This window comes from Mustela lutreola, chromosome 1 (genome assembly GCF_030435805.1).
Source record: "Mustela lutreola isolate mMusLut2 chromosome 1, mMusLut2.pri, whole genome shotgun sequence".
Classification (NCBI taxonomy): domain Eukaryota; kingdom Metazoa; phylum Chordata; class Mammalia; order Carnivora; family Mustelidae; genus Mustela; species Mustela lutreola.
The window spans coordinates 216,954,831-216,968,440 of NC_081290.1; the positions used below are offsets into that span (position 1 = coordinate 216,954,831).

A 13,610-nucleotide genomic window follows, 5' to 3' on the forward strand; every position below is an offset into this window, starting at 1 on the left:
GACTCGATCCCAGGACGCTGGGATCATGACCTGAGCCGAAGGCAGCTGCTTAACCAACTGAGCCACCCAGGCGTCCCTGACTGTGTGCTGGATTAAGTGGAGCTGTAGTAATTGGCTTTTGGCTAGGAATTTGTTGTCCTTCTAGGCCCTTCCAGGTTTCCCCAATTATCTAAATATTGCAGATAACAATAAGAAATAATCTGTGTATTTGTTTCAGTGTAATTGGATTCCCATTTGGGGATTGTCGCTTACGTTCAGTGTTCTCTGGGTAATAAGTTCTTATGGTAACTAGTGTATCAATTCTTGTGCCAGAGGAATTAGTCTTTAAGACTTGATTATTTAGGTCATCTTGAAGATTGGCACATATTTTGTTGGGGATTTTTATGTAATTCTGTGGCTAAAAATTCTTTGGATTGCAGAAGAAAATAATTTCATCTCATTGTTTTCTTTCACTTTTTGGCTTTTGAATTGTTTACCCGAATATATAGAGTGAATACAATTCCTAAAGGTCTAAGTCTTTCTTATCTGGAATTAAAATCTCTGTCACATAATATTTACGTATTTCACATACGTTAATAACATAATATTCTATGCAACTATGGTCTTTATGATGTGTTTTTCCCTCCACTTCTAATTTCCCATTCATAAGATTGATTTTCATTTTTGTGCAAAAAAAATGATTTTTCTGTATATCAATTCTGCACTAAGCTCTTATTTATGTACTTTTGCTGATATTTTATCTTGGAAGCAGGTGGAGGTAGGTATTGAGGTCATGTGGGTTTTTCTCCCTTAAGGATTCCATATACCTGGGTAGATAGATGTAGGATATAAAGAGCATTTTCATGTATATAAATTCACTTGTGTTGGAAGCTACTTTTGTTCACAAGTTTTTAATCTAAATTGTAAGTTTACTTCTTTCCTACTTTGAGGATAGGAATAATGAGTTTCAGACCAAAACTATAGTCTGAAAGTATTTCAGACCAAATACTTTCTCACATAATTTTAATCTCACTTTTCTTCCTGGATCTTATTCATAATAACAAGTGGTCCTGGCTGGGTGAAGGGTAACAAATTTCAGGAGGAAGGAGAAGAACAAGGGCAAAGTTTAAGAACTATCTTTAGTACAGTGTTTTTCTGCACTGTGAAATCATTCTTTTATTCCAGCACCATTTTAGTGGGGTCTGAAAGCAAAGAATATACTAAAAAAATATCGGATGCTTACACATTTTTTCTTCCCAAGAGGTCAAAGTCCTTTACTTTATATACCCATGGAGTAGAGAGGAACATGAACTATCTCACTTTTTCAGCTGAGGAAAGTTTGTAAAATGACCTATTTAACTTTACGCACTTAAGGAATGTTCCGGTCTTGATCTTGTGTTCTTAGGCTCCAAGGTTTAGTTTTGGAAGGTGCATAGTGTCTGTGGCTGACTACTTAATTTGCAGGGCTCACTGTAAAATGAAAGTGTGAGGCCCTTTCATAAAAAATTATTAAGCATTTAGGGGCGCCTGGGTGGCTCAGTGGGTTAAGCCTCTGCCTTCAGCTCAGGTCAAGATCTCAGGGTCCTGGGATTGAGCCCCGCATTGGGCTCTCTGCTCAGCAGGGAGTCTGTTTCCCCCTCTTTCTGCCTGCCTCTCTGCCTACTTATGATCTCTCTCTGTCAAATAAATAAATAAACAAAATCTTTTTAAAAAATTAAGCATTTCAAGACGGTGACAATAGAGTGTTGGACCAATCACGGGGCCTTTCTAAGAGCATGGTTCCATGAAACTGCAAAGGTCACATACCCATAAGGTTGGTGCTGTCTGTGTTGTCCAGTCTTGTATGTCGGACAACACCATCAGCAAGAGCTAGACACAGTATGTGCTCCAGTCAAGCTGTGGAATGTGAGTTCCCTCAGGTATCAGTAGCAAGCGCTTAGGAAAGAATGAAGAGGCAAGGACCTGTCTAGACCAGACAAAGTGGGCAGGGATAGCTTTGATCTGATACGTACTCAGATGCTTAGAGGTTCCCTGATGTCTGCTGGATTCTTAGCTTAGGAAAGCATGCCATGTCTACATGCTGTTAACAAGGAGGTTGACAACTTAACTCACTTGGTAATTTGTCTGCTGAGATTAGAATAGGGTCAGGGTCAGAGCACGGCTGAGATTTCAGGGTGAATTTAGAAATATTCGAGGGTGGAGAAGGATGATGTAAATTGCAGACTGATTTAATGGTATTTCTTACAAAAGTGAATGTGTATACATGGTTTACTTTACTAATACCATTTCCTAAATATAGACATGTTTTTCGGAGTTGGATTTCAAGTTCTAACCCCCTTCTGTGTCTGTTAAAGCCGGATGACTCCTCAATCATGTGTTTCAACAGCAATCCACACAAGAAGTTGCATGTATACTTCTAGCCATCCATGAAGTCATTCAATGAATATATATTGAACACTTACTATAGAGTATAGACACTGTTCTGGGCACTAGCAATATGGCTGAAACACAGGATGAATCCTTGACCTTAAGGAGTGTGCATTCTAGTGGATTCCACAGAAGTCAGTGAATTCCAGTGGGTTTTGAAATAACGAGTTTGGGTGTGTTTTCTTAAGCTCTTTTTTGGTATTGAAGCAAAGTAAAAAGAACAGTCAGAAACAGGTTGTTCTATTTTTTCCTATAAAGAAACATTTTGTGTTATAGAATACTAGGAAAAAAAGTAGGTTTCTCATGGGGCAAGGATTTTTTTCTCTACTTTAAAAAAGGATTAAAATCATAAACATAAAGGTTACATAAGTGACACTGCATTTGTTAGATATTTTTAACATGCAATTCAAGTAAGAATGATTTTGTGATTGTCCTTTCAGCACACATGGCATTCTGTACTATTTAATTTTTGCCATAAAATATTTTTATGATTTCTGTGTTGCAACCGAGTGAGATTTATTCTGTGTACTATGTTATTTTCTATGACTTTGTCATTAAAAGCATGGTAGTATAACTATAATGCCTCTTGAGGAGAAAAGGCAAAAAAGAAAGGAACCTATTTTTTGGAATTCTGCTGAGTGTTGAAAGGACATCTTGAAATCCTATGAGTACCAAAACAATAGCATTCACAACCATGTCTTTAGAAATACCATAAAATTGTTTCATTTTCTCATGATAGAAGAGCACTAGACATTCCAAAGATATTTCAAAATCTCTCCTTTGGAAGATAATACAACTAAAAAGAATGAGTAATTAGCATTCCTATTCCCACGTTGTCTGTCTTCTTCCCCTACCCCTGCTACGTCACCATCTTAACTTGGCAAGACTCTTTGTTTACCATGCATGAATATCTTTTTCTCTTCCTGTTTTTCCTTTTGAATTATTTATCATTTAATTATGAAAAATACAATGGTATGCACAAGAATGTTCTCCTTATTTTAACTTTTATGCCCTTGCCATATGCAAACAAATTATGTGATTATTTACTTTTAAAATCAATTCACTAGAAATGCATTGAAGGTCTACCATGTGCCAGAAACTGGCTAGAAGGCTGATAGGGTTTTGCAGTGAGTATGGACATGGGGGGGTGTTATATAAATGCATGAGACACACACGTGCTCAGCCGGGTGTCTGCTTAAGATTTTCTCCATTTCCCTTGCCCCTCCCCCTAAAATGAATAAATCTTAAAAAAAAAAAATCCCTTTTAGTTTGAGAGCTGTATGTTATTGTAAGCTACTCTCAAGCTAAATGGTGTATGTTACCTCTTCTTAAAACCCTATGAAAATGTTTTTTTGGGTCTCATTTTGTAATTGTTGCTATCAAAGAAAGAAGGATAAGAGAGAAAAGATCGACCATGATTAACAAATAAAAAAACATCGCTCATCAAAACAAAACAAGCACAGAATCTCAGGTTAGATTTATTTGGCTATATAAGATGGCAGAGATACTGATGCATATTCATGGAAGGACACTGGCAGATTCTGAACTCCATGTTGAAAGGATAAGTATTGGGCATACCAGTAAGGTGCTACATGCCTTACTGCCCACTTCCATAAAATTTATAACAAACTTGTGTGGTAAAGATCAGTTGCCCCATCTTGGAATGAGTGAGAATGTTTGGAGTTTTCATCTGCCCAAGACCACACTGTCAGTCAGTGACCAGCCAGGTCAGAGACCAAAGCACAGAGTCCTTCCCTGTACTAGGTCTTCCCCGCCCGCTCCATTCTTTCTATGGACAACATCCTGAAATTAAAGACCAATGTATGTGTGGAACAAAACTGTACAGCTCTGTTTGGTTATAGTTTTGGAAAAGGAGGAAGTGTATTTCTAACTAAACCAATAATTTCACATTATTTTTCAAGACCAGTTAAATGCAATAACTTACTTTTTCACTGTGTTATAAAAAAAAAATAGAAGTTCTCATTCCTTTTGTACTAATACAAAATTTCTTGGAATTTTTAGGATATGCATTTTTAGAATATAATATTTCTTAAGGCATTGTATTTGGTATCCATTATAATAATTTCATTCTGAAGAATTTTTAATACAAATGTAGAGTAGAGATTATGAATATATTTGGATTGATAGGTAAATATACGTTATCATTTCTTTATTCCACATCACTGTGAGCACATTTGTTAAAACTGAGTTATATCTTATGTGTGGTTTTATTGTTTATGACTGTTTTGAATCCCTAGTATCAAATTTATTTCAACAGACATAATATGCATGTCTTTCTTTAGAGCTTAATGTGATCTTTCCAATACAACTGAGGTTTCTGGAACATGCAGCTTGGTGTTTATATGCCAGACAATGCTGTTCTTCCTTGTTGTCCACATCACGGAGACATACCAGGCAGTGGGGATCTTTTTTGATGTTCTGCACAATCTATTACTTGATGCATTATCCCCATGAGGTAGATCTTACTTAACTTTTCATTAATAACAACACAAAACACAGAAAGTTGAATGGTGATCTTAGGTCACAGAATATGAAACAATCAGAATGGTATTTTAGGGCTGTTGGCTTTCTTGCCTGATTAATTACCTTAGAGTCTTTTATGTGGTCTTGGTTAAGGAGAAATTGAAAAGTAAACATATGTAGGGTCTAATTGCTGCATATTAATTATTTTCAGACCAAAGGAATTGCAAGCTTCCAGTTCCTCTTACTATGTTTGTATAAAATATCTCTGTAAATCAGCAATGCCTATTTTATCCAGTCTCAGTCAAATCAAATATGATCCCTATACTTTCCCATTTGTGTTTGAAGATATAGCAAAAGTACTCATTATTATAGTATATATTGAAGTGAAAAGTAGCATATAATTGTATGCATGCCTAATAGAATTGAAATAAAGGCTGTGAAATTCAAGAATAATTCGAAAGATTGATATGTTCTTCCCTACCATGTATTTGTAATATTTGTTTAAGGGCTAACATTCTTGGTTTAGTCCCATAGTAACGAATTCATTAAAAGTTGTAGGATTTCTCAATTGCTCCTAAGATATATGAAAAGCACTTTTCAGATAAATACTTTGGAAAGTTAATAAAAAAAAAAAGAGTCTGTTTTCTCACACTGTGTCCTCTGAGTTCAATTTCATTTCCATCTTCCTTTTTTCCCCTTAATTTACTTTCAGAGGGCTGCTGAAGTATCAAGCTAATTTAGATACCCACCCTCCTGGCTGCATCAACCCTAATGGAACCCGGTACCAGAATGTTCACTTACCAGACCACAGCTTGGAACATTTTCATGAATCTTTCCCTGGAGGACTTTCAAAACCAGATGAACTTACCAAAAACAGATCTGTGAAAATTTGTATGGAAGAACCCAGATTTCAAGCTAATTTTCCGCAGGTCAGATTAATTTTATATCTCTGATGGTCTCCTCAAAGTCCATATTTTCATAATTATTGATCAGCATTGTATCTAAACACATTTTGAAGGTTTATAAAGGAATTATAGAACATTTCAGGATGTTTCAACTGTGAGATAGCACCTATTTTTCCATTAAAGACAGCTGGCAGTTCAAGGAAAAAGACCTATTACAGAATATAGAAAATTCCTCCTTAAATGGCCATACAATCTTTGCATTTTGTGGCACTGGTGCTTGCCAAAAGAAAAGTGACAAAGATATTTTCCCTATCCACGAGAAAAGTAGGTTGAATAATAAAAGCAATAGCGAATGAACTAATACTAATTGTAATTATTATTATGGTATAGCATAATATTATGGTATGATATTATGTATATAATAAATGATAAATCATAAAATCAATTTATTGAATGCATGGTATCATCTGCTAGGTGCTAAAATATGGTAAAATGTATCGCATGCATAATTTCTTTAAATGTTCACAATAGCCCATTGAAGCAATTACTATCATCCTTAATTTTCTGATGAAGAAATTGTGACTTAAATACATAAAATACCTTGAGCAAACTCTACAACCTAATATAGGCAGAAATAGAGTCCAAAACTAGGTCTTTGACTAAAATGCTTGCTCTTGGAAAACTTTTTACTCAAATACCCAGCAAGTGGTTCCATTAGGGCCCTAATCTTCTCATGTGTGTATGGGAACTGCCCATGTGGAAATTAACACTCTTTGCTTATGGGACAGTGTTGTCAAATGCCTCTTTTCAGAAGGGAAGAAAGAAGAGTCCAAAAGTAGATTGAATTTGTAGATGACTTTGGAATAAATATGTTAGTCTTGTGTTTATTTTTAATAATAATCCTCTAGGTTTCTCATAGACTTCACAATTTCACAGATTTCTTGGCTTCACACAGTGCTATCTGTTAGGCAGGACAGATGTTGTGACTTCCTTTTTATGTGGAACTTAATGCTCGAAGGGTAAGTGCCTGTCCCAAAGGTGCAAGCCTGCTGCATTACAGGGCTTGTCTGTCTATTTGATGTCTATTACCCACAGAGCAACCAACTAAATATCAGGAAGAGGCCTGATCTATCTGTGTGGAAGGAGAAAGATCTGAAATAGCTATGTAAACAAGGTTTTAAAAAGTAACCATTAAAATAAGTTTGGGTCAGAGGCCCCTCAGTGATGGGGGAAAGATGGTGTGCAGTTCTAGGAAAAGGGTTGGTCACACAGGACAGGCTTCCGTACTTCTGAGCATATACAGTGGGTTATCCTGGGATCGGGACTATCCATCCAGCATGCATGCAAAATCATCACACTTTCCAAATTCTATATAATACCTTCTGTGCATATTATTTTTATTATATAAAAGTAAGTTGTAAGCAACATGCTTAGGATACCCTATATTTTAAAATAATTCTTATACATATTTTATATTGTATATGCATTATGTATGTGTACATTATGCATGTGTATTATGTGCACTAAAAATAGCCAAGGTTGAGTAAAAGGCATAGCATAAGAAAAACAATCAGTGATATTGTAATAGTGATGTAATAGGACAGATGGTAACCATACTTTAGTGAACATAGGATAATGTATAAACTTGTTAATCACTAAGTTGTACACCTGAAATTAATGTAACATTGGGTCAACTACACTCAAGTAAAAAGCAAATAAATAAATAGATGTTAAAAAAAAAAAAGAAAAAACTAAAAAAACCCCTTACCTTATATTTTGAAGAATTCCAGTTACTCCTGGAAATGAAAACATTTTAATACCTTAAAAACAATCATACATATATCCAGGATTTTCTTTCTTTTTCTTTTTTCTTTTTTCAACAAATATTGGACTGGCACATTTTTTTTCCTAAAACCGTCTTCAGATTTATTTGAGCATTTAACTTCCCTGTCTTTTCTTTTTAGATGAAGAATGTATTTTTTTTTTTTTTTGAGCTCTGCAAGATGCAAGAATGCACCTTAATTTTTTTTTTATTTTTTTTTATAATTTTTTTATTTTTTATAAACATATATTTTTATCCCCAGGGGTACAGGTCTGTGAATCACCAGGTTTACACACTTCACAGCACTCACCAAATCACATGCCCTCCCCAATGTCCATAATCCCAACCCCTTCTCCCAAACCCCCTCCCCCCGGCAACCCTCAGTTTGTTTTGTGAGATTAAGAGTCACTTATGGTTTGTCTCCCTCCCAATCCCATCTTGTTTCATTTATTCTTCTTCTACCCACTTAAGCCTCCATGTTGCATCACCACTTCCTCATATCAGGGAGATCATATGATAGTTGTCTTTCTCTGCTTGACTTATTTCGCTAAGCATGATACGCTCTAGTTCCATCCATGTTGTCGCAAATGGCAAGATTTCATTTCTTTTGATGGCTGCATAGTATTCCATTGTGTATATATACCACATCTTCTTGATCCATTCATCTGTTGATGGACATCTAGGTTCTTTCCATAGTTTGGCTATTGTGGACATTGCTGCTATAAACATTCGGGTGCATGTGCCCCTTTGGATCACTACATTTGTATCTTTAGGGTAAATACCCAATAGTGCAATTGCTGGGTCATAGGGCAGTTCTATTTTCAACATTTTGAGGAACCTCCATGCTGTTTTCCAGAGTGGCTGCACCAGCTTGCATTCCCACCAACAGTGTAGGAGGGTTCCCCTTTCTCCGCATCCTCGCCAGCATCTGTCATTTCCTGACTTGTTGATTTTAGCCATTCTGACTGGTGTGAGGTGATATCTCATTGTGGTTTTGATTTGTATTTCCCTGATGCCGAGTGATATGGAGCACTTTTTCATGTGTCTGTTCGCCATCTGGATGTCTTCTTTGCAGAAATGTCTGTTCATGTCCTCTGCCCATTTCTTGATTGGATTATTTGTTCTTTGGGTGTTGAGTTTGCTAAGTTCTTTATAGATTCTGGACACTAGTCCTTTATCTGCTATGTCGTTTGCAAATATCTTCTCCCATTCTGTCAGTTGTCTTTTGATTTTGTAAACTGTTTCCTTTGCTGTGCAAAAGCTTTTGATCTTGATGAAATCCCAGTAGTTCATTTTTTCCCTTGCTTCCCTTGCCTTTTGCGTTGTTCCTAGGAAGATGTTGCTGCGGCAGAGGTCGAAGAGGTTGCTGCCCGTGTTCTCCTCAAGGATTTTGATGGATTCCTTTCGTACATTGAGGTCCTTCATCCATTTTGAGTCTATTTTTGTGTGTGGTGTAAGGAAATGGTCCAATTTCATTTTTCTGCATGTGGCTGTCCAATTTTCCCAACACCATTTATTGAAAAGGCTGTCTTTTTTCCATTGGACATTCTTTCCTGCTTTGTCGAAGATTAGTTGACCATAGATTTGAGGGTCTATTTCTGGGCTCTCTATTCTGTTCCATTGATCTATGTGTCTGTTTTTGTGCCAGTACCATGCTGTCTTGATGATGACAGCTTTGTAATAGAGCTTGAAGTCCGGAATTGTGATGCCACCAACGTTGGCTTTCTTTTTCAATATCCCTTTGGCTATTCGAGGTCTTTTCTGGTTCCATATAAATTTTAGCATTATTTGTTCCATTTCTTTGAAAAAGATGGATGGTACTTTGATAGGAATTGCATTAAATGTGTAGATTGCTTTAGGTAGCATAGACATTTTCACAATATTTATTCTTCCAATCCAGGAGCATGGAACATTTTTCCATTTCTTTGTGTCTTCCTCAATTTCTTTCATGAGTACTTTATAGTTTTCTGAGTATAGATTCTGTGTCTCTTTGGTTAGGTTTATTCCTAGGTATCTTATGGTTTTGGATGCAATTGTAAATGGGATTGACTCCTTAATATCTCTTTCTTCTGTCTTGCTGTTGGTGTAGAGAAATGCAACTGATTTCTGTGCATTGATTTTATATCCTGACACTTTACTGAATTCCTGTATAAGTTCTAGCAGTTTTGGAGTGGAGTCTTTTGGGTTTTCCACATATAGTATCATATCATCTGCGAAGAGTGATAATTTGACTTCTTCTTTGCCGATTTGGATGCCTTTAATTTCCTTTTGTTGTCTGATTGCTGAGGCTAGGACCTCTAGTACGATGTTGAATAGCAGTGGTGATAATGGACATCCCTGCCGTGTTCCTGACCTTAGCGGAAAAGCTTTCAGTGTTTCTCCATTGAGAATGATATTTGCGGTGGGTTTTTCATAGATGGCTTTGATGATATTGAGGTATGTGCCCTCTATCCCTACACTTTGAAGAGTTTTGATCAGGAAGGGATGTTGTACTTTGTCAAATGCTTTTTCAGCATCTATTGAGAGTATCATATGGTTCTTGTTCTTTCTTTTATTGATGTGTTGTATCACATTGACTGATTTGCGGATGTTGAACCAACCTTGCAGCCCTGGAATAAATCCCACTTGGTCGTGGTGAATAATCTTTTTAATGTACTGTTGAATCCTATTGGCTAGTATTTTGTTGAGTATTTTTGCATCTGTGTTCATCAAGGATATCGGTCTATAGCTCTCTTTTTTGGTGGGATCCTTGTCTGGTTTTGGGATCAAGGTGATGCTGGCTTCATAAAATGAGTTTGGAAGTTTTCCTTCCATTTCTATTTTTTGGAACAGTTTCAGGAGAATAGGAATTAGTTCTTCTTTAAATGTTTGGTAGAATTCCCCCGGGAAGCCGTCTGGCCCTGGGCTTTTGTTTGTTTGGAGATTTTTAATGACTGTTTCAATCTCCTTACTGGTTATGGGTCTGTTCAGGCTTTCTATTTCTTCCTGGTTCAGTTGTGGTAGTTTATATGTTTCTAGGAATGCATCCATTTCTTCCAGATTGTCAAATTTATTGCCGTAGAGTTGCTCATAGTATGTTCTTATAATAGTTTGTATTTCTTTGGTGTTAGTTGTGATCTCTCCTCTTTCATTCATGATTTTATTTATTTGGGTCCTTTCTCTTTTCTTTTTGATAAGTCGGGCCAGGGGTTTATCAATTTTATTAATTCTTTCAAAGAACCAGCTCCTAGTTTCGTTGATTTGTTCTATTGTTTTTTTGGTTTCTATTTCATTGATTTCTGCTCTGATCTTTATGATTTCTCTTCTCCTGCTGGGCTTAGGGTTTCTTTCTTGTTCTTTCTCCAGCTCCTTTAGGTGTAGGGTTAGGTTGTGTACCTGAGACCTTTCTTGTTTCTTGAGAAAGGGTTGTACCGCTATATATTTTCCTCTCAGGACTGCCTTTGTTGTGTCCCACAGATTTTGAACCGTTGTATTTTCATTATCATTTGTTTCCATGATTTTTTTCAATTCTTCTTTAATTTCCCGGTTGACCCATTCATTCTTTAGAAGGATACTGTTTAGTCTCCATGTATTTGGGTTCTTTCCAAACTTCCTTTTGTGGTTGAGTTCTAGCTTTAGAGCATTGTGGTCTGAAAATATGCAGGGAATGATCCCAATCTTTTGATACCGGTTGAGTCCTGATTTAGGACCGAGGATGTGATCTATTCTGGAGAATGTTCCATGTGCACTAGAGAAGAATGTGTATTCTGTTGCTTTGGGATGAAATGTTCTGAATATATCTGTGATGTCCATCTGGTCCAGTGTGTCGTTTAAGGCCTTTATTTCCTTGCTGATCTTTTGCTTGGATGACCTGTCCATTTCAGTGAGGGGAGTGTTAAAGTCCCCTACTATTATTGTATTATTGTTGATGTGTTTCTTTGATTTTGTTATTAATTGGTTTATATAGTTGGCTGCTCCCACATTGGGGGCATAGATATTTAAAATTGTTAAATCTTCTTGTTGGACAGACCCTTTGAGTATGATATAGTGTCCTTCCTCATCTCTTATTATAGTCTTTGGCTTAAAATCTAATTGATCTGATATAAGGATTGCCACTCCTGCTTTCTTCTGATGTCCATTAGCATGGTAAATTCTTTTCCACCCCCTCACTTTAAATCTGGAGGTGTCTTCGGGCTTAAAATGTGTTTCTTGGAGGCAACATATAGATGGGTTTTGTTTTTTTATCCATTCTGATACCCTGTGTCTTTTGACAGGGGCATTTAGCCCATTCACATTCAGGGTAAGTATTGAGAGATATGAATTTAGTGCCATTGTATTGCCTGTAAGGTGACTGTTACTGTATATGGTCTCTGTTCCTTTCTGATCTACCACTTGTAGGCTCTCTCTTTGCTTAGAGGACCCCTTTCAATATTTCCTGTAGAGCTGGTTTGGTATTTGCAAATTCTTTCAGTTGTTGTTTGTCCTGGAAGCTTTTAATCTCTCCTTCTATTTTCAATGATAGCCTAGCTGGATATAGTATTCTTGGCTGCATGTTTTTCTCGTTTAGTGCTCTGAAAATATCATGCCAGCTCTTTCTGGCCTGCCAGGTCTCTGTGGATAAGTCAGCTGCCAATCTAATATTTTTACCATTGTATGTTACAGACTTCTTTTCCCGGGCTGCTTTCAGGATTTTCTCTTTGTCATTGAGACTTGTAAATTTTACTATTAGGTGACGGGGTGTGGGCCTATTCTTATTGATTTTGAGGGGCGTTCTCTGAACCTCCTGAATTTTGATGCTCGTTCCCTTTGCCATATTGGGGAAATTCTCCCCAATAATTCTCTCCAGTATACCTTCTGCTCCCCTCTCACTTTCTTCTTCTTCTGGAATCCCAATTATTCTAATGTTGTTTCATCTTATGGTGTCACTTATCTCTCGAATTCTCCCCTCGTGGTCCAGTAGCTGTTTGTCCCTCTTTTGCTCAGCTTCTTTATTCTCTGTCATTTGGTCTTCTATATCACTAATTCTTTCTTCTGCCTCATTTATCCTAGCAGTTAGAGCCTCCATTTTTGATTGCACCTCATTAATAGCTTTTTTGATTTCACCTTGGTTAGATTTTAGTTCTTTTATTTCTCCAGAAAGGGCTTTTATATCTCTCGAGAGGGTTTCTCTAATATCTTCCATGCCTTTTTCGAGCCCGGCTAGAACCTTGAGAATTGTCATTCTGAACTCTAGATCTGACATATTACCGATGTCTGTATTGATTAGGTCCCTAGCCTTCGGTACTGCCTCTTGTTCTTTTTTTTTGTGTTGAATTTTTATGTCTTGTCATTTTGTCCAGATAAGAGTAAATGAAGGGGCAAGTAAAATACTAAAAGGGTGGCAACAACCCCAGGAAAATATGCTTTAACCAAATTAGAAGAGATCCAAAATCGTGAGTGGGGAGAAAGGGGATAAAAAGAGGTTCAAAAAGGAAGAAAGAAAAAAAAAAAACAAAAAGAAAAGAAAAAAAAAAAAGAAAAGAAAAGAAAAGAATTTTTAAAAAAAGAAAACACCTAAGAAAAATGTAAAAAAGAAAAAATATATATATTAGATAAACTAGTAAAAAATCGTTAAAAAAGAAAAAGGTAACAGTTAAAAAAAAATTTTACCCAAAGGCGAGAAAAAAAAAAAAATGAAAAAGAAAAAATTAAATTAACTGCAAGACTAAAAAAATCACAGGAAAAAAGCCATGAGTTCCGTGTTTGGCTTTCTCCTCCTCTGGAATTCTGCTGCTCTCCTTGGTATTGAAACCGCACTCCTTGGTAGGTGAACTTGGTCTCGGCTGGATTTCTTGTTGATCTTCTGGGGGAGGGGCCTGGTGTAGTGATTCTCAAGTGTCTTTGCCCCAGGCGGAATTACACCGCCCTTACCCGGGGCCAGGGTGAGTAATCCGCTCGGGTTTGCTTTCAGGAGCTTTTGTTACCTGAGCGCTTTCCGTAGAGTTCCGGAGGACGGGAATACAAATGGCGGCCTC

General features: G+C 36.7%; 1 protein-coding gene across 2 annotated transcripts in view; it reads left to right on the forward strand.

Annotated features, from left to right (window-relative positions):
* NOX4 (NADPH oxidase 4) overlaps positions 1–13,610 on the forward strand; it is a 177,669-nt gene that overhangs the window by 58,085 nt on the left and 105,974 nt on the right. For both annotated transcript variants that reach the window (XM_059186909.1, XM_059186903.1), the window contains exon 9: positions 5,603–5,819. In XM_059186909.1, the coding sequence (XP_059042892.1) occupies positions 5,603–5,819 (217 nt within the window). The remainder of the gene's footprint in view (positions 1–5,602; positions 5,820–13,610) is intronic.